General features: G+C 44.1%; 1 protein-coding gene across 5 annotated transcripts in view; it reads left to right on the forward strand.

The window, feature by feature from the left end:
* The window catches only part of LOC120950538 (probable transcription-associated protein 1), a 43,774-nt gene extending 21,918 nt beyond the window's left edge, over nucleotides 1-21,856 (forward strand). For all 5 annotated transcript variants that reach the window (XM_040368656.2, XM_040368657.2, XM_040368661.2 and 2 more), the window contains exons 4-6: nucleotides 14,512-14,735; nucleotides 18,480-18,628; nucleotides 18,748-21,856. In XM_040368656.2, coding sequence (XP_040224590.2) covers nucleotides 14,512-14,735; nucleotides 18,480-18,628; nucleotides 18,748-19,349 — 975 coding nt within the window. In that variant the 3' untranslated portion in view covers nucleotides 19,350-21,856. The remainder of the gene's footprint in view (nucleotides 1-14,511; nucleotides 14,736-18,479; nucleotides 18,629-18,747) is intronic.
* The last annotated feature ends 304 nt before the right edge of the window (nucleotides 21,857-22,160 follow it).

Consider the following 22,160-nt stretch of genomic DNA (forward strand, 5'->3'; position numbering starts at 1 on the left):
GGTCAGCTGATTCAATTAGCCCCTCACACACACACACACACACACACACACACACACGCACACGGAACAGTTGTCCCCCCGGGTGGGTTTCGGGGTTCTTACGGGTTGGGTGTTGGGCTCGTGGGTTGGCAAAGGCTTTCAATTAGCTCTCGATGTGTATATATGTATTAGTGAAACGCACATTAATGCTTAATAAGGCACACCCGCACCCGCTGCATGCTGGGACACGCGTGTGTGATGGTCGTGTGCCACTAAAACGCTCACTTTAGCGGAGCCAGTGACAGGCTCGAATGCCGCCGAGGGTTTACCTAGTTTTGCATGTATTCTCTCGGGTGCGGTATGCATGTTTTGATTAAAGCCAAGCGTGATGGTTGATTTGATCAAATGGCACCAATATGGAGAATGGACGGCACTCGTTTATTTGGTGGAGACGCCTGGTGCTGAGATGGAGACGCCTGGTACACAGAAAAGGAGGCGCATGGTACTTTAATTGATAGCAAGAAGGAGACTACACTAGTTAGACGAAATCTCATGCATTACGTAAAACAAACACCGTATTTAAGATATAAATTTCATGATAAATTTATATCAATACAACGGCAAAAATTTAAACGTTTCACATGTCCTAAGTTTGTAATAAACTTTGATTTATCACAGTTATTTGACAAGAACGACGAAAACTGCAAGGAAGATAAAAAAATTCTAATTGCATTGATAATCGTTTCAATAGAATCCAAGAAATCGTTAGAAAAAGATAAAAATAGACAAGAAAAGGCTTTCATCATGAATCATAACTGCAATTCATTAGTAAATAATAAAATAAATGAATTTCGATCTGTAATAACTCCATAAAACGATCAAAATCTTAAAGAATTGGTTTGCCAGTGTCAAAAATTATACTTTATTCTCATATTTTCGGTTCAAGCCGGTCTTGTGGTGCAGTCGTCAACTCCTACAACTTAACAATATGCCCGTCATGGGTTCAAGCCCCAAATAGACCGTGCCGCCATGCGTAGGACTGACTATGGGAGGTTATCCAAAAGTCACTGAAACCCAACCCGACAAGTGGTTGGCTTAACAGAAGAAGAAGAAGAAGAAGCTCATACTTCCATGTGTAAGCAAATTGTGAACAAGATGTTATGGACAAACGTTTAGTGAATTTATAAATCGATCGATATGATCAATGATAGCAAGTTCTCTTAAAGCACTGATAGCAAGTAGACAAATTCTGTTTGTTTTTTTTTCACAAAGCCGACGCAACTGAACCATAAGCTCATTGCCACTAAAGATTATTTTGTTTCAGATAATTCCAGAATCATTTACGCCAATGCAAGCATTTAACATAATCATTAAATTGATTCAAATTAAAAAAAGTCAACTTCATCACTCACAACGAGTGGCAAACCATCCGATCTGCTCCTTTTAGGAACTGTTTTTTTAATCGGCCCATAAAAAAACCATTGCAGTAAACTGTATAAAAACACATATGAAAAAAAAATCAATACCATACCACCAAAACGCACTGCCACTAACAGGATTTCGTTCGCTGCGTTAGTGACAAGCGCTCGGGCTGCAGCTAAATTGGATCAATTGACAACGTTGCAAAACAAATGACGATATCCTGTCACGGCCAAACAGGATTGCTCTCTTGGCACTGGCACTGGTCACAAATGCTCTCGAACTAGTTCCTTCTCTCTCCTTCGTTCGCTCTCCGAGTATCGAAGGAAACAAGGAAGCGCGTTTCGTATCGAATTGGGACAGAAAAAACATTCCACCCACTTTAGAGGGCATTGATTTCACATAAATCTTGTTATGGCCCCCACATAAAATAAGCTGTGATGGAGGCAAGGGGTAACGGTACATCAACGGGCCACACACACACACACACCAGGAAAACACCTTAGGCTGAGCAGATAAAGCAACAAAAAAGAGACAGTGAAGAAGCACGAAAAAAACTCCTTCACACACAAAGTTCCTGCTACACGGTTGGGTGTGTATCTCGCCTGCCCAGAAGTGTTTCGTGCCGCTTGATCGGATTGATTTGAGCTCTCTGGCCGAGCCTTCCTTTCCGCCCGGCTCACTCCATACAGTGGTATTAAGCACAGAAAGAGGGCAACACAACACACAGGGGAGAAAAAAAAACTCATGTGAGCTATAGAAACGGCAACACGGACCAAGCACTGTGTAATGAAAAACGGCAACCGACACGAACAACGAATAAAACAAGGTGGGCGAAGGCGAATACCGTTTTTGCTGCAGGTTGCGCAAAGGCGTCACAGCAGCGGCAGTGGTCGGTGGTAGGAGAGCACCAATGTGTCATCGCGTCACGCCATATGTCACTAATTAAAGGCAAAGTGTTAACAATGCCGGGCTGGATCGATGTTTACAATCATCTTTACGACTGTTGGCTGGAGGTTGAATGATTTTTGTTTTCCTGTTGCGGTAGGGTGTGTGTGTGTGTGTGTGTATGTGTGCTTTTCGATACGCGATACTGTAAGGTGTGTAGGTTGTGTGGAAGGTTGTAAAATGGTACCCGTGATACGCGTTTAACGATTTGAGCCGTGTCGACCGAAGGTGCAACGATTACAAGTTATTGGCAGGTGGAAATGAGATGCTTTTTTGTTGTTGTTGCCTGTGCTGAATAATGACACATTGTTGTTTTTATTATAACAGCCTTTAAGTAATTAAAACACGCTCGACTTCCAGGAGGAGACAACAAACAATTAAACTCTTTAAAAAACTGAATAATTCATTCTCACTGCATAACGGCGTCCAACAGTCCTTGAGCTCTAACGGAGCCAATTAGCAAACCGGTCATTCTTTTTAAACTTGTCCATGAAACGAGGTTAAGATTTCCTCTCTTGTTTTGCATCAAAATGAGCAAACAGAAGAAGAAGCGAAAAACTGTGATCCATTCCCTAAAACTCACAAACCTGCTCTTCCTGAAATATGAAACAATAAAAGATACAGCTGAAAATTCAAGCAAACCAGATCAAAGCCCTAGAAACGTAGAGTGATTCGACCGTTTCCTTTCTTCTTTTTTCCCACCCGACACTCCAACACATGCCGGCAAATGCGGCCAGGCCAAACGGTCACCCGTTTGGAGTACAATTTTGAAAACCGCAGGCATCGCTATTCGCCATCGCGCTCATTAGCCCACGCCGTTGACGTTGACCTTCGTTAAAGAGAGTGGCGCGAGAAAGGAGGTGCAGCAATGGCGATGGTTGTAGTGGAAGTGAAAAATGAAGAAGAAGAAAAACAAAACTACACGCCACACAGGAACCACATCAATCAACATTGAAACATTCCACCGTCCATGATTCACCGCAAGCGAGTCGAATGTGTGGTCGAATAAGTTTGTTTTACGGCTTGGGGAGAGAAGGGTAGGGAGCCGCGTGAGCGCGGAAGGACAAGAATCGTTACCGAGTCGCATCGTTGCAAAGTGGACGGTAAACGGCTATTTCGAGTTGGCGGTAGTGGTGATGTTGTTGAATTGCCGCACCAGCGGATTGGATGGTGCAGATCGCGCGCATACGAAACTCCCGGCGACAGGGTGACAGATTCCGTACCGAGGCACGTACTTGCTTGGCACTTACGGGACGGGTGCTTATTAAGATTTCCCTGGACAGTGGGTACCGCGTGAGCGCAAAACAATTTTGTGCTGGGCGATTTAATTAAACGGTTTTGGGGAACGAGGATGCTGAACGGTCGGTAATGGCGATTCATAATTGGAACCGTTTGTGATTCGTTTATTTAATGGATCTCAATTTTTATTTAAAATCTGTTATTTTAATCCACATGCTGTCAATTTTTGAACAAATCAATAACACTATGATTCCAAATTAAACGTAAATTTCAAAATGTTGAAACGAATTGGTCCCTCCATCGATCGAAAGCAGACTCTCCGGTTGCTGGCTCTACCCTAAACTGCATCATTCATCATCACGATGTCGGCATTCTCACACAGATGCCATTTTGTTCCACTAAAAATTTCCCCAATACTGACGATCGTTTCACACGACCACTCAGCACTCCTCAGTTGGAAGCGGTTTGGGAAAAGCGTACTGATTGACACATTTTGCGACACGCCGTCGAGAGAGGTTGGTGGTGGTGAGGAAGCAAACAAGGTTGTGCATGCTTTTGGGAAAGCACCACCGTAACCGGCGTACCGTACCAGCGCATACAGGGACCGATGCAGATTTAATGCAGTCTTGACAAGAGTCTTGCTAGACTCAAATCCATTACGCCGTGGTGCTAAAGTGGTGCATGTTTCGGCGCTGGGTAGCCAGCTTTTCTTTCCCCGAAACGTTCACGATGGTGCTCCACTTTTCGTGTCCAAATTGTATTTATTCCATGACTTTTTGCCAGAGTCTTTCCATTTATTGTTACAATGGGGTGTATGTGTGTGTGTGTGTGCGGCGATGCATTTGCGCTGCATCACCTACATCATCACCCACACACACACACGCTTTCCTTGTGAAGCGTAGAGCGTTCACTCTTTTAAAGCGTGCATTCCGACTTGGCACACTCGGAGCCCCTCTTCCTTCTTCCTCTTCGGTCCAGTTCCGGGTGCATTGAATAAATATTTTCAATAATAATTTCTTCCACTCGAACGACCGACACGAAACGAAACTTAAAACCCGGTTAAAACCCGAACCCTGTGCCTGTGTTTCGGTTGCCGATTCTTTCGTGTTTTCACAGGACCGCGCGGTTTCTGCGACTCCCCTCCGGTGCTATCGGCAACTCCTAGTTCGCTACCAACGGGAAGATCACATCCACACACACACACAGCATGACTTGTTCCTATTGGACAGACGTACCGACGGAACCATGCCCGCGCGGCAGGGGTATGATAGCCGGGAAACGTGAACTCGGACTGCGATGAGTTGTTCCGACCGAATCTAGGTCACACCACTCAGCTTGGTGCTTGTGTTTGGGAGCGACTTGGGAGCGGTTAGTAGGGAAGCTGTGAGGCCGGGGAAAAACGGGAACAGAATGAAGAATGAACACTTTGCGGTTCTTTTTGTTCCCCTTGCCCCGCTGTCTGTTCTGCGCCGCGTCCTCCCATTGGACCATTTTTGATAGCGCATTGTTAGAGCATTGGGAGCCACTGCAATTTCTGTTTTCCTTGGTTGCTTTCTCTTTTCTTCCTATGGCGCTATGTGGGTGGATTTCATTGTTAGTGTACTGTGTGACTGTGTGTGCGTATGTGTGTGTGTGTGTGTTTTGAGTTCTAGCGCTGTGAGTTTTGCATCCTTTGCCTGCAAACGCGACACGCTCGTGGGGAGGATCTTCAGGAGCCTAGCTAGCCTTTTTTTTTCTCTCTCCATTTGTGTATCCATTTGTTTGTATCTGCTCATCAACGGGAAAGGGTACAAATTTGCCTCCCCACCTTTTCTTCACACACACACATTAACAAACACAGACAGACAGACGAACGCACACACTCATGGCACGTTGTGTGTATGTGCGAAACTTTGTTGCACTGTGTGTCCGACCGAACACAAAGCGCGGGGAAACAACGGGTTGCGATCACGTAAAGGCCATACATTGGAGCCCAGGGTTTTTTTGTTCTTATTCTTCTTCTTGCTGTTGTAACCACGGTAGCACGGGCACGGTACTAAAAGGGCATCCCGAAAGTGGCCTGCAACGTGTGCGCCTTCACGGGCCTTCTATCTGGGTCAGAGCTGTGCATGGTGGTGTGTTCCCGCGTAAGGAGCGCCCAGGAGCGAAAGGGAAAGCAACAAGGAAAAAAGAAGGAAGGATTCTCACCCTCACACACAAAGCGTGGAAGCTTCCCAGTTGCTCAAGGAATAGTTTGCTTTTTTGTGCTCAACCACAAAAAAGGGGCAAAGAATGCGAACAGCGCGCGGCGACACCTTCAGCAAAGTCTTGGAAGGAGTTGCACCGGAGGAGCTAAAAACATGGGCCACACTTGCTTCGTGCAGTTCCTCACACATGGCATTGTTTGTGACATGTAGATAAATCAAACCACTACGCCATTTGAGGCACGGTTGGGATGGAACCCATCCCGAGGTGGAGATGAAATAAGAAATTGAATAATATGGGCCAAGGAGCTGTGAGCAGTGAGCGAGCACTTTCGAGCGCGAGGATAGAAAAACCAAATTGAAGAGGACGGGTGGAAGAGAAAAAACCCGAAAAAATAAGATACCCATAAGGTATGGCACATTGGAACAGGATACGAATGCGGAGTGTTGCTCAGTATGGCAGGACCAGTTGCACTGTGGCCTGAAATATGATTGAACGTTTGGAGGAGTAAGGCAATGGTTTTTTGCAAGTTTTGTGCGAGACTACAAGTGCTCTTAATGAACTTCAAAGCATAGGTTTATTTTATCCAGCACAAAATTAGAGCAAAAACTGTTTACAGCTCCATTGCATCATTCTAAAAGTTAAAACAATAATTTAGTACCTGTTTTTGCCGTTTTTATACGTCTCATTCGGCAATTGGACCTATTTCCGTTAACTGTTACATGGGAAGAAACACACAACTGAAATGGAATAAAAATTGCTACTCCTTAGCGTGCCATTGTCCCGGATCCACTTTAATTAGGTTTAAGCCCCGAAAACAACCATTTCCGTCGAAACCGGTTTCGAAAAGTTTTCCACTGAAGTACACCACTTACACGAGTCATTGCAGTTTGTTATGAGTCTGTGTTTTCTGTTGTTGTAGTTGTGTAGCATTCCCTACTTCAACTGCACGCCCCAGGATTTGCCATGAACGCCAAAAGTGGACGGATTGATTATTTGCCTCCCGTCCGCTGCTGCTCACTGTGGTGGATGTAATTTGTCCCGGGGCACAAGTATGAGAACACGCTCGATTGCTTAAATAAAATTGGCAATTCTTTTTTTGCACTACCAATTTTTCCGAGCACACATACACATACATACACAAGCGCAACAAAGTACGGGGTGCAATCATAACGAAGGGCCACCACGATCGATGACGATCTGCCACGCAAACCATTGCCAGGTCGGACATAAATCATCGGCTAGCCGTAACAAGACGCACTCTCTCCCTCTCTCTCTCTCTCTCTCTCTCTCTCTCTGTTTCTGTTTCTCCCTTTTCTTCTTGCCCTCAGTATGGCATTTTAGCTTGACCTTCTTTCATCTCATTTCTCGGATGCTCTTGGGTTGTTTGTGTGTCCACATGGACGTGTGTGATGGACACTTTAGCTCACCGCAACGCTACCCTACCGTCACCATCGGGCAAAAGGCAAAATAAAACATTTCCCTCCACCAAAGCGTGACGTGTCGTAAAGTTTGGAACGATTTTACCGCAATACAACAAATTAGCACAGTTCCAGGCTTTTGTTTACCGGTTTTAAATGGTTCCGTTTTGTTCGTTTGCTGAATGCTGCAAACTTTCCCAAAACCCGGTGGCCTTAAACGCTGCACTGGTTCCGAGTGTGTTTGTGTGTGTTGTTGTTAAGCAGAAAATGTGTGTTTTTTTTTTGCATTTCAATACGTGCCTTTCTTTTATGGTTCACCGTTACGGGATGGTATGTTTGAGCGATGTTTAGCAATATTTTGAGGCTGGTAGTGTAAACTGATTTCGTTTTGGCACGATCTGTTGTTTTTACATGACTCGATCGTTGTACAACATCCTGCAGCAATAAATAACAATGCACAAAAGTATCCAGAATAGTCTAAACACACTGGACTGAGGCTTTGGTTAATGATTACAATAAAACAAGAAGAAAATATGTTTCTTCTAAATGTGTTTAATTAATTTAATGTGTTTTGATCGTAGTTTTGATGAAATTATCATTAATTGCAGGGAATTGCATACGTAGTGAACTTTCTAATCATATTCCAAAATTTTTTTATTGCAAAAATTGTAATGAACATTTAAACATTGTTAAGCACAACCTAAAACGGATTTTTTTTGATACAACGTAATTATATACCTATTTTTGAGCTTTTATGCACAGAACTTTAAGCTGACTTCAAAATTCCTACTTTGGTTGTTAAGGGTGGACCAAGGAACAAGAATCCATGGCGTTCGTTTATCCTACTTTCTTTCTCTATATCTCTACTTGTGTTCAGCATTTCCCGATCCGTTTCACTTGAAGAACCAATAAAAGAACGACGAAGTTCTGATTTTCTTTGGACGATTTTTGCAAAAGTTGTTGTAAAACTAAAAGTGTTTCTAAAAGTAAATGTAATATATAGCACTTTTCAAGACACTATTAATGTAAAAAAAATTCAAAAATTTTAAGATACTTTTTAACGTACAAATCAATGTAATTCACTCTTACACAGAAAAAACAAGTTCTTGAGAAATAATGTCGACATGAGCTGTATTATGATAGATGATAGTTGCATTAGTACCTATACAATATATCAGACGCTTAAGTTTGGGAACACTCATTAAATAAATTCCAACAGAACACCCAACAAATCTACAATAACTTCTCAAAATGTCCACCCAATAAATGGGACAGCATTCAATAAACACACCGCCAAGCTTCGGAACCCTTTTTTCACTTCATCCAAAATCAATTAATTAATCGAATCGCTCTGAAAAATTAAAACCTCAGTGGCTCTCCTTGAACCTGCTTCGAGTAGTGAAATATTGCTTCGTAATTGCAATGTATACAGTGTGCTGGAGTAGTTGCACTGTCGAACTAGTTCCTCTCAATTGTTGAAGAAGCTGCGGAAGAGAAGAACGCCCATGAAACCTCAGCTTTTTGGTGCTTACCGCTTCGCCAACCATAAGCTGAGTGGCTTTACGTGCACTTAACTACACGTAACACAGTGCAGCACAAGTGCTTTCGGAACAAATGCGACTAGTCGGGCTGTGCAGGCTGTGCAGGTTCAACTGAGAATCAGGTCCGGGATTGGCTGCTTCCACTGCTGCTTTTTACGCAAGTATCTGGTGAAGAGTGGCAGCTTAGTTTTCCGATTTTTTTTCTCATACTCTATCCACTCCGAGTCAGAAGGAATTGGAATTTTGTGAATTGGATGCCTGTTTTTTCCTTCCTTCAGCTCAGGGACTTACCCTTAACCCCCATCACTGTAGACGGGGTAGAATTTGAAAGGCCCGTGTAGCCCGTGTGAGTGCCCGCGTGAGTGACCTGCGATGAGTCACCGGCTAATGATAAGGACGATGTAATTTAAGGTGAAGGAAAAAGTTCAGATGAGCAATAACAATGATCCTTGGGGGGAGGAACAAATTTACCTGATGAAACCACTCACTAGAAATGATCATAGACACACTTGAGGATGGGAGTTCATTGTTTAAGGTCTTGCAAACACCCTTTGCAGTTTTACACTGCCCGGTACCCAAGCTCACCTTAAAATCCGAGTGCAGAATCGATTTTACACGCCGAAATTTTCAATGGAGAACACCCAAAACGGCTACGGTACGTTTTGTGAGTATCATATCTCTCTCTTTCTCTTCCTCTCTTTATTTTTCTCTCAGGAATCTTCCTCTCGTGCGCTCTCGCAGCTCCGCTTGCCCATTTCAACCGGGTAATACCGGGGCCAATATCCTGATAATGTGTGTAAATGTGTGCTTGTGTGTGCGTGAGTGCCTGAGTGCTATATCACATGTGCATAAACGTATGTATGTGTGTTTGCGTTTGAATGTATTTGGTAGGGTGAGTAAGGGAGTATTAGAAGTGGAGGAGAGTTTTGCTCCAATCATCATTACAGTGTGTCATTCTTACAATGGTTGTTTTCTTGCTGGTTTCTTTGATGCATTGGCTGTGAACGGTAGGGAGCTGAAGCCTTCATTGATGATTTTGCCCCGTTTGCCCGTCAGATGTTGGTGGTAAATTGTTTTTCGCAGAGAGTTCGACTAGAATGTCCCAACTGCTGTCAGTTCTTTAGAGACAATGTTTCGTGGTAATGAGATCCTTCATATTTGACTTCCATTTTAAACTACTGTGTTATATCTTAAAAAATATGATTATTTCCCCAGGCAGAGTTTTCAATTTTTAGTTCTTTGCAATCATTGGGAGGGTAGGTTAAACAAACGTATATGTTTTAAAGATAAATGCGTTGATTTGAATATTATCTGGCAGTATCCAACCTCTTATTTTCAACGTTTCTTATTGATTTAGCGTTAAGAAAAGAAAAGCTTTGTTGCAATCCAATGTTCCACTCAAATCCTTTCCATTTGCCCAAAACGAAACATTTAGAAAATAAAAAACAAACTAAAGACACGCTTTGAAACGTCTAAATGTTCATCAGCCAGAAGACATAAATGGATGAAGATTTCCCGTCGACGAGACTTCAGTAGAAGATGAGTCAGGGCCGTCAAAACGTTACTAGTGTATGGGTGTTTTTTCTGGTTGTTTTTTTTCCCCTCAAACATTATTGTTCACCCAATTTAAGCTCATAGAAAAGCACACACACACACATCATAGCACACAGGTGTATAAGTATGTAACGAAATCAAGACTCCTTTAGTGTCTCTACACTACAAAAAAGCTCTCTCGACGTTGTACCATGCCCTTGCATGTGTGTGTGTCCTGTGGGGAGTCGGGATTGCTCTCTTCCAGCTGCCTCGATTTCTGTAGCAGGTACTACCAAAATGATCCACTACCACAGCAACACTTCACACAGACACATACACACACACACCGAGTAACGTCCTTGATTGGTACAACCGCCTCTACACACTACAGTCGCCAAATACCATTCAGGAGGGGTGAAGTAATTTTTCATCCAAATTCGCTCCAATAACAATTTTCGGATTTAGTTACAAAATGAAGACAGAAGGGAGAGCTGAGCACCAATTCGACTCTGCGTGTGTTTGTGTGAGTGTGGGTGCGATGGAATGCGCCAGCTTTTGACACTAGGTCGGTGAAGCCCTCCGGCCTCTAGGGTGGGTGTTCGATTTGTAACGACACCGCCTGTGGGAGGACTCACAGCAATGCAGAGTATTTGTGAGGTTAATTTTGCGAAACTGTGGGCACCCCCTAGCGCCCGTTTCCGAATGGTAATATCGCGCTAGAGCTAGAGAGTGCGGAACATCGAGAGCGAATGAAAGAGAGCGCAAAGCGTGCGAGAGAGTGAGTAGATGGGAGAGCTGCTGCTGCTCCTGCTGCTTCTGGGGCTCATATTATTATGAGAGTGTGTTTCTAGGGACGGAAAACGGGTATGGAGCGCACGGGTGAAGGGTGCGGAGTGTACCGAAATGACAGGACGCGTGTTGAGCGCAGTACGAAAACAGCAGAAGCAGGTGGTCCTGTCGCTGCTGGGTATATATATTGGTTGATTCAAATTTGTTCACAACAGGCAACAGCAGCCGTGCCACTGACACAACAATCCTCGGCCTGCTTGACTTTCTTGGACTTGCTTGCGTGTTGTCGTTGTTGTTGCCATTTTGTTGCCCAACCCCTGATCCGGAGGCTGCCCTTGAGCGTGCTGCCATCTCGTCCGGGCCGCTTCTCTTATCGCCACACCGAAATGCAGACTCGTGATTGCGTTTTGAGGTGACAATTCCAGCTGCATTTGCGGTGAGCTAATTCAACCACCTCCATCCCCGCCCCACCCCATATGTCGCAGCGATGCAAACTCTAATCTTGTATAGGAAGCGACTACACTCCGTTTGTGAAAACTGAGCCCCAAAAACCGGACCAGAATCACAAGGGATCAGTTCCCGGGGAAAGGACGACGATGCCGACGATGGTGGCGACGACGACGACGACGACGACGACGTTACATAACAGCTCTCGAAAGCACACTCGGGGCAGCTCGGAGCGCGAGGGTTGTGCGCTTTGCCGCAGTTGTGCTGTTGGCGTACGGTGCGGGCTAGCATTGCCCGGAGCCGCATATTAGCGAAGCGTGCTGCTGCTGCTGCTACTTGGAAGCTCGGACTCGTGGCAAATAACGCTCACGCTACACCCTTTTCTTGTCCAGCACTTCCCCTCCTCCCCGAGCAGTGCGGCAGATTGATCCGTGTTGGTGGAGAAGATAAGATTTAGCATGTGCTATTTATGTGTGTTTGCTGGTGCGTTTTCGGATGGGAGTTATTCCTTTCGCTTTCCTCTTCTCGCATACACACACACAGCTACACAAGGATATATCCTTTTTATTCGTATAACTGCGGTGGTGGTGTGTGCGTTCGCTGTTCATTTTGCAACACACAACTCGCAACTGCTTTTGACTGCATGGTCTTTCAACTGGAACAGGCTTGCATCGAGCCACCGGGAAAGACACACAACAACGTGAGGCAATAGTTTCACAATTCCTTATTGTTTGCCCAAGGCTCAATTTATTACCAAGCACAAAGCAGTGTGCAGATTTATTTCGCTACACAGCGATGCGCTTTTGCATTGCGGCTGTGTCGTCTGCTTGTGACGGCTTGCAATTTCTATCTGTATGTATTGATTTTGAGTTCTCGACGGAGTCTTACATTTTCTCTTAAGCAAGACTGTTCGTTTCTGTACACATTACATAACGTTTTCTTATCTATTACACATGTTTGCACAAGCCTTGGGAAACTTCATTATTGATAGTGGTCCAATATTGCTTCAATACTACAAACGCCAAATATTAGTACCATTTATATAGCTGGAGAGTCTAAGAAAAAAGGGGAACTATGAATGTTAGTTTTTGTATAAAATTCTAGTATTTTTTTAAATAAACTAACCTTATCATTTAGAGCACTGAAAATGATAAAAATGAAAGACTTAAACCTTAGACTTCACTTCAAATGGTTGTTTTGAAGATAAAGCTTAGTATGATGAAAATTCGAAAGAATTGAATAGACATTTATTCCAATTTTGGATTCAAAGTTAGGCTTAAAGTTGACAAAAGTTAACATATCATCAATATCAACAATAGGACAATTATACTCCAAGAGCAGATCATAAAAATGATGCGTGCTCTTCACGTTGGTGTTTCATTGAAATAACAAAATGTACAACAGATCTATTTGATGACAATGCATCACTTAAACAAATGAACTTTGGAACTACTTTGAACTAAAATCTGTAACAATCTATTAATTATCCTACGCTTATGTTTTCGCGACAATTAATTAAAAAACATTAAGATCATGAAATACTGTTATAACTGCACTGTAGATGAAACTAATGGATTGATTTCTACCGTTTGAATCTAATGTTTTGATTCAGAACAGCCAATATTTTATTCATACAACAGTTTTGTATCACCAACAATTGCTCAAAAACAATTGTTTTTAAAAGAAAGTAATAAAACTGCTTACAAAAATATGGTAAACAAAATTAAGTCATAAAATAACCCAATATTACATTCATGCCAAACAGCTCAATCTAACTACAGTCATCACAGAAAAAGCTCTCTTACGTAAAAATGCACCAACCAAAAAAGAAAAAAAAAACGGAACAACACACGTTTCCAAGAACGGGGAATTCCGTTTGCTTCCTTTCCCTCCCATCGCTTCTTTTCCGAAGCTATAATGTTCAGCCTCGCAAGACCCACAGTTAAATCGACACAGCCCACAATTAAAGCAAGTAAAGTCGTTCGCTCACCGAATCAGCACTAACGCACACATACTTGTACGTGCGCATTCACATGTACAAAACGGTCCCAACTTCATTATGCGTATTACAAGTCGAGTTGATTGCGTGCTAGCCCCATCAGCAGCGAACTTTAGCGTCTCCCTCCGAAGGCTGGCTGACTGGCTGGCTTGCCCCTGCGGAGAGGCTGCCGACGAGCAGAAAGGAAATCCTGGAACGAGGCCAGAACGAGAGGAAAACTTTCCTTTACTTTCTTGCTTTCCGTTGACTTTTCGGCTTGTGCACTGCTTCTAAACACCATTCCTTCCTCGGTTGAAGGGAAGAGAGACGAAGGAGCAGGATCTGCACGGGCGTGTATGTGTGTGTGTAAGGGTTGTTTTGAGTTTAAGCGTTTCCATCGTTTCAGCCGGACAGCTTTATGAGCTTTTGGTTTTATTTTTCTTTTTTTAGTTTTCTTACTAGTGTGTTTTTTGCTTCTTTCCCTCTCTCGCTCTCTTTTTGCTCGAGCGGCGGCTATTATTCTGTGAAGTAGCGCTTCCGACAACTTTAATGACCGAAACTTATGTCCAGCGGCCCGGTGTTCGGCCCGGTGCTTTCTTTAAGTACTTTGGTCCGGATGTTTCCTGCTCAATGGTTATGGTTTCGCTCAATCTTTCGGGCCCGGCCGGTCGATCGAAAGAAAATGGGCTACCGTTGCCGTTGAGACGGCCAGCTGCCACGTCGTGTGTCTTGTGTAAAGGCAAATGCGAGCCAAGGATCTCTGTTAGAGGATACAACAAACTATCTATTTAAAAGACTTTTTTTTAAATATACACCAGAAAACTAGTCTTACATTTTCAAAGTGTGGGTGATACAACACACGCCAATAAAACTACGAACTTCATAAAACATGCTCCTTCCACTAACATCTATTAAATAACTGAACACAAACTCCACAAATCCATCTCCAAGCTCCCAATTCGTGCTATGCTAATATGCCATTCTTCCCTCTCTCACTCTGTTTTTCTCTCCTTCTTCCCTCCACACGCAACAGGAGGCATATCGAAGGTGGGGCTGCAGTGTTTTTATACCGTACTTCACGTCGAGGGACGACATCAAAAGTGTTAACAATAAAACCGGTGATCGAGACAGTGACCGTGCTACCCAGGGGAAATCGAACGCCATCTTTGGGGACGCCGCGAACAAGCAGACTGAACCGAACATGAACGATGCAAACAAACAGCAACTAGTAAAAAATATATCAATCACTGTAAAAAGGTAAGTGAAGTAGCTTAGTTTATTTGCGTGTGTGTGTGTGTGTGTGTGTGTGTGTATGTGTTGTAAGGGTCAAATATTTACGGGGTCGACATAGAAGGGTGGCGAAAAATCCCAAATTTTTCGCTCCAAATACCCAGACAACCGGTTATATAACCTCCGCAACACAAACGCCACGAAGCAAATTCCTTCCGCCGTAGCCACGGTTGGGAACAGAATCTGCCAAAGTCACAGGCAGTCGCATACGTCACTACCCGCTCTGCCGCCCACCAACCCTTTCCTCCGGGGAAACGGTGCTCCATGGTCCATTAAATAATCGACAAATGGCACGGATGATGGTTACCTCAAATTATCATCAACATTCTCACCCAGGAGGCCACTTTTCGCACCCTCCATGCGGGCGTCGCAGATCCTTTCCGTGCCACGGCCCGTGTCGTTCGCTTCCCTAATTGCCTTTGCCTTCGGTTTGGGCATGGCTGGATTGCCCTGGCTAGGAGCACATTCGCTCCCATCGAAGGTGCTGGCCGGAACAAGCCACTGCTCGGACTCGGTAATCGTTAGAAGTTCATTCGTTAGGCATGACTTGCCAGAACCCCTCCACGCCACGGGGATACGGGAAAACATGCACGAACGAGAAGAAATCCGCAGCCCCATTTTTGTGCCACTTCGGGCCACCCGTTCGGTAGGCGGAACGTCGTGAATAAATAATTCTGCACCATTTCATTTGGGAATTTTCACCCCCTTCTTCTTCGCCCTGCCTTGGGCCTGTCCTTCTCTATTAGTCTGGGCGTGCAACGCCCCGGCACGCAAATAAAACTGAGGACGATGCGGAAAAAGGTAACCATCAAAGTTTTTGAAGTGCTTCTTCGCTCCCCTTTTTTATTCTCCTTGCTTCTCTGAGACACACACACACACACTCACACAAACCAAGCAATGGGAAGGAACGTAAATCTAGCCAAAATATTGCAAGGTAAAGCCCGCTCCCTTGTCCCTTGTGGGGATGGTCCCTGTGTTCCAGTGCGGTGCTTTCGTGAGGATGTGGAAAAAGCTTCATCGCACTTCATCCGAAACCAGTCAATCAAAGTGAACTGCCTGTCGGGCTGGTGTTGCGAGAGCGAAAGTGTGGCAAAATGAGAGGGATCGGAGCGGCCCGTACAGGGCATGCTTGCATAAGCATTGGTTTCCGCACACCAATGCCACGGGGCAAGTAACAAGCTGTCTCACTCCGTGCGCCGAAGCAGACGAACGGAAATCTTGACGGATCGCCGGGCACGGGGACACGAGCTAATTGATTAGCTAAATGGATGCACATCGGAGGGGCGTGATTTGGGAGTCGTTTGTTCCCTCCCTCCTCGACACGTCTGGAATCTCGATGAATAATAAATGGTGCAGCAGCAGCAGCAGCAGCAGAGTGTGGAGGAGACAAGTTTATAATCGCTCAATGTTGCCCCCACGTGTCTTCAAAATGAGCCGTCCTTCGATAGGGCACAGCATAGAGTTATCTTGTGTGTGTGTGTGTGTGTGTGTGTGAGGGGTTTTTTCATAATTCCCTCAAGCAGATGCACATTCTTCACACAGGAAAGGGCTCGATTGTCCATCGATTTCGGTACGAGTATCAGTCTCAAGGATGCGAAACAACGCGTACAGCTGTAAGAGAGCGAATGCTAGCAACACATACAGGGACCTTTTTTTGTAACATTTAAGAGCTTTTTTAGTTAAGCTTAATGTCCCAAGCAATTCACCAGCTCGATGACAGGCAGGAAGGCGACTTTACGCACACTCCGCTATAAATTATTCACCATCAGCTGTAGCTCAAACGGGGAAGGGAACGTATTCGATCACCTCACAAGCATCGCCATACACAACACTCACACGCGCACACAAAACGGACAAGTTTTGCAATAAAAAAGCACATAAAAGGCAAAGCCAGCACAGCATCCGACCGATGTCGAGACTGTGCGAAGAAACCCCTGCTCTCTTGCCCGCTCTCACCCTCCGTGTCACAGGGGTTTGCATGAAGCGATGGGAGATGCTTTGTTTAACGACAAAAAATTAAGCTTCCGCTCGAGTGGGACATTAGCCGATGCGAAGCGCCGCACCGCTGGCGTTGAGTGCCGAGACCGAGGAGTGTTCGATCACGAACGGTGGTCACACGTGCACGTGTTTTTCGATGAATTTTCCTCGTGTGCTTCGCAGGCCGTGTGCTGTGGAGGGACCATCATGTGAGCCAGGCAGTACGAACGCGGAGAAGCGTAGGCACTTGCACATAGAACGTTGGGCACGATAAAACTTTGTCCAAGTTGTTATTGCTACCAAGCGTACAAAGGATGAGGTTTTAGCGTGTGGAGAGGTACGTTGACCCAAATGGAGGGTGGGGAGTTGCTGTGGACAAGCGTGCCGTTCGTATTCAATTAACGTCGTACGGCAAAAGAGAAATTCATTTAGGGAAAACAAAACACAAAAAGTATGGCACGAGCGAGTAGTGTTAGCGCATTGTTTTGGAATGTATGGGATAGAATGGTTTATGCTGCCAAACGTAATGGTAAGGTTTTGAAATACTATTTTGAATCCCTTTTTTTTTGCTCTAAAGCAGATAGGCTCATATTAGGTCGTTATTGACCACTTTTAAATTTCAAGTATGTTCATCATCCAGGTGGTGTTTTCCATGCCCGTTTTACAGTTGCACTCCGTCATATTGGATTTCATCAATTGTTTAGAAAGAAAAATAGATAAAAAATCTTGTCATTTTTTTATTTTTCTGTTTGAAATAACTTATAATAATTACAAAATATTTTCAAAATAACGCTTCAAACATGATTTCTACCCTTTTTTATAAAATACGTATGCTTCAGCAGAAAAAACCAATCATATATGAGCCAACCTGAACGAGCCTGAGTTGAAGCCAGTGTTGGTTTACATTTTTATAGTCTGAAATAATCTAGGCTGGAAACGTCAGGCTAATTCCCGTGTGGTTTTGTATGAAATGTGGACATGATTTCATTCGCCAACGGAAAATTCCATAAAAAAGGTGGCTAGTATTACACAACACCTCACTGATTTATTAATGTTATCATATTTTGACGATAATCGGCCATAACCTTGAGATGTTTACTGGGGCAGGATATGTTCACAGGATATTATACTATTTTGTAATAGATTACATTTCATGTTAAATTAAACTATTAAAAGTGTTTTTGAACTATGGCGAACTGATTGCCTTATGGTTCTCAAAACATTGTCGCTTGTTTCGGACTAAGACAGAAGGCCTGTGAGCTTTTGTGAGCTTCCGGCAATACTAGGCCCAATCAGCGATAAATGTTGTCCACACTAAACTCTTGCCGTGTTGCCTACTATATTATGTGAGTAAATCGATCGTTATGAATCATTAACATTCGTCCTAAACTAAATAAACAGGTCATTTTAACTAATAAAAATAACTTTTATGTCTTTGGCTCAACAACCGTTGTCGGTCAAGGCCTGTCTGTATCATTTGTGGGCTTGGCTTTCAGTGACTTATTGATTTCTCCCCATAGCAGGATATTCAGTCCTACCGTATGGTGGTACGGTCCATTCGGGGCTTGAACCCATGACGGGCATGTGTTGTTAAGTCGCACGAGTTGACGACTGTACCACGAGACCGGCTAAAATAACAATCACATTGAAGTTAATGTTCGCTTCGTTTAATAAGTACACTGTTTGCAGTTTACCCAACACATTAAACAATTTCCTCGTCAACATTCGTTTCAGTTCACGCCGAAAAACGCAACGAGTACGAATACGACCATGTCTAAACGTATGCCAAACCGTAGAGCAAAAGTGCCCGTATATGCTGCCGGGCGATCGGGCTCCAGCCTATCCGACGCAGTACGCCGGCGAACCGACGTTTCTTTGTCGAGGTAGGAATCGTTATTTGTCTTGCATACTTACGTTATACACTTTGAAAAATTTAATTCTGAGCTGATTGATATACTTGGTTTCATTTCACTAACCTTTACTACCCCCTACTCGACTCCAGATCTTAACATCGAAGAAACGGGCGAACAACTGCGAAAGTCAAACAACGGCCCGACCGGTTGCTGCTACGACTACTGCGGCCTGAGCCCGATCGACGGCCTGTGCGCACGCTGTGATCCGCTGCATAACGAGACGCGCCACCCGGACAGTGCGGCGCTAGCGTTGAGCAGCGAACCACCGGCGATATCGGCCAGCTGCCCGAGCATCACCACCCCGACGAGCAGCTCCTCCCAGTCCGAGCAGTGCCGGTTGTCGCAGGGCAGCATCGCGTCCACCGCTACGACCAGCTCTCCCAGCACCACCATCACCGCCACCACTGCTGGCCGCAGCAGCAGTACCACCGCCAGTACCACCGTCAGTAGCCGAAGAGTAGTAGTGGGAGACAGTACCACCACTACCACGGCGATGTCAATGCCGTCGGGCGTTTCGTCGCCCGTGCGGGCCGTTTCGTCTCTGCTGCGTGCGGTCTGCGCACTCGGCTCGGTCTACCGGACGCACACGAGCGGTGTGCAGTCGTGGATCGCGATGGTGGCCGTACTGACCGTCGGTACCGAACTGGTCGCCTGGACGAAGCAGCTGGTCCATCTGCTGGTGGTGTTATAGCTCGCGGTCCGAGGGCTCCGGCAGCTGAACCGGACCGCAACATTCTGCCCCCGGTTTGACCGGCTGCACCACCAGCAATGTACCACCATCAGCAACAAAGTACCCCGTCTCAGGACACTTCCGTTTGGGGGAACGACGAACCGACGAACCGTAACGCACGGGTAAGGTCAAATGTGTCAAGCAGTGTGTAAATCATACCGGAGGAGAATTGCAGTGCGCTACATCAACGTTAAGCGCATGACTGTAGCGTGTTGCAAAATGCGAGAAAAAAAAAACAGAAGAAAAAAACAAACAAACCAAACCGAAAATGAAAAACTACACCATAGCAAGTGTCACATTGAAAGAAGCAACACAAAAACAAAACAACAAACAAAACAAAGAAAAAAGAAAACCCCAAATAATAATAATAAATAATAATAATAATAACGATAATAGCGGCAAATTGAGAGTCCAATAGGGGTGCGAAATAGCGATCAGATTTTAGGAGCAAATCGAAGCACCGTATAGCGAAAGTGAAAAATGCGTTCGCCGAAACGAAACAAAATGACACACACTCAACAATAAGCTAAATAAGAAAAAAAACACAACCACAAACACACACATGTCACACAACACACTCAAACAAAAACTAGTGCAATAAACGAAAGAAAAACACCCAATCCAATTTGAAGAGAAAAGAAAAATTATCGAATATTGAAAGAGAAACATTGAGTAGTAAATGAAGAAAACAAACAAACAAACAACACTACAGAAAAGGAAAAACACAGAAAAATAAAGCAACAACCACCACATCGGAATGTGCAGTAGTACACGATGGTAAGGATCCAGCGATGGGTCGCGGGGAGAAATAATTACTCCACACGAAACCGATATTTGTAACAAAAAGCTTAACAAATAAGCAATTCACCAAGTTAAGAGAATAAAACCAGAACAGTGTAGCGTTTAACATGACTTTTGGAAGGTGAGGGGATTGAAGTGAAGAAGGGATACGTCTGCCAAACTTCTGTAGTACGAATAAGGCAACAAACAAAACTAACGAATAACGCAGAGGAAGCAAAAGGTAGCCAAAGCGTCCTCGAATGTCCCGAAACACACGTTTGCCGGCTGCCACGATTGGAGGAGCTTTTGTGGTGTGAAAGCACAAGGGGTAAGAAGTAACAGAAACATACGCGTATACAATAATGTTACAACGCTGAAAAGGAGGGGGGAAGTAAACAACAGTATAACAGTGGGTAGGGAGCAGAGTATAACAGAGCTGTTTGGGTGAAACATACCCTCAGCAGCGGAAAGCCATGAAGGTGTTACATCACAAATAACATTAACAACACTGATGGACAATTTAGGCGAAATATTAAATTTATCTTATTGCTAAGATTTAGAGAGCAGAGAACCAGAAAAATACAATGGTGGATATAAGAATGTTAAACCGGTTTAGGGCAAAGTAACACATGCATAATGAAATCCACAATTTATTGACCGAGGTACCGGGGCAAGCATGCAGCTAGTGAAAATTCGGGTTTGATTGAATGAGTGGTGAAGATACCACAAGATACCGCTCACATACACACTTCGTTGCACTAACACGTAAGCAATAAAACGTGTAAGTGTGTGTATGTGTGTGTGTGTGTATGAGTCTATGTATGTGTGTATTCACACTCGTATTCAATAACACACTAGACCGTCGTGGTTTTGCAAACCTTCACTCGTTTTAAATGTACGGCAAACAAACCAAACATCAACAGCAAACAACCTAATAGTTGTCGGGCTAAGTAGTTGTAATTATCTCGGTAATCTCTCTAACGCAGGGCTAGCGTTACAGACATTAAAACAAACAAAAAATCACGAAACAGACAAAGTATGTGCGTGTTTCTGATTTTTCGTTGTACAATTTGGCCAACCGCTGAACCGGAAAACGAGATTCGCCACCAGATGAAAGTAGGGGCATTAACATACCTTTGCGAAATGCGGTACATAGTAAGTTGTATAAAGAAAGGGTAGGACCGAGAGGAATTAATGTTGAACCGGTGATGGTACGCGCTGGAGGTGTGTTAGTTTTGTTCGTTGTGATGTGACAAGTTGTTGTTTTTTCGCGTGAATCGTTTTATGTTACGTTTGTGTTGGAGCTGAATTTCGTACATGCGGGTGCCACGTTTAGTGTGGGGTTATTGGGAGATAGGGGAAGAAAAGTGAGTAAGGACACCATAGAGCCTGCGGAACCGGAAGGAAGGTGTTAGTAGTGTAACAGGAACATGGAAGTACCGAAAGAGAGAGAGAGAGATAGAGAGGAAAAATACACACAAAAGAAATACAATGCTATTACTACTAAGAGATGACTAATCCGCAGGAATATGAGATGTACACTAGTTTTTATTAATGAAAACAAAACAACCTTCCAACTAGCGCAATACCATGCAAGCGTGCTAGCGTATAGACACAGCAGAAGTAGAAGGAACAGCATAGGAAAACCGTTGCACCGATCACCGATTAACACATCGTATACACACACACACACACACTCACACACACAAGCTTACTTTCCGCTCATCTTCCAACGCTCTTTTACACGCTCACTGCAACAGAGAGAAACACTTACACACGTATATTCATGGGAAAGAAAAGTACTACACCAATACAATACAATATATAATCTCTTTAACCTCTAGTAGCAATGGAAACGTTTGGGAAAATGGTGTATACAATTCAGACCAGAAATGTTCAACGAATGTGAGGCAACATACATGATTTTCATACAACACCACGCAGAAAGATCAAAATAGGAAGGAAGAAATAGATAAATTAAAAGAAAGTAAG

The sequence above is a fragment of the Anopheles coluzzii genome, chromosome 2 (genome assembly GCF_943734685.1).
Source record: "Anopheles coluzzii chromosome 2, AcolN3, whole genome shotgun sequence".
Classification (NCBI taxonomy): Eukaryota; Metazoa; Arthropoda; class Insecta; order Diptera; family Culicidae; genus Anopheles; species Anopheles coluzzii.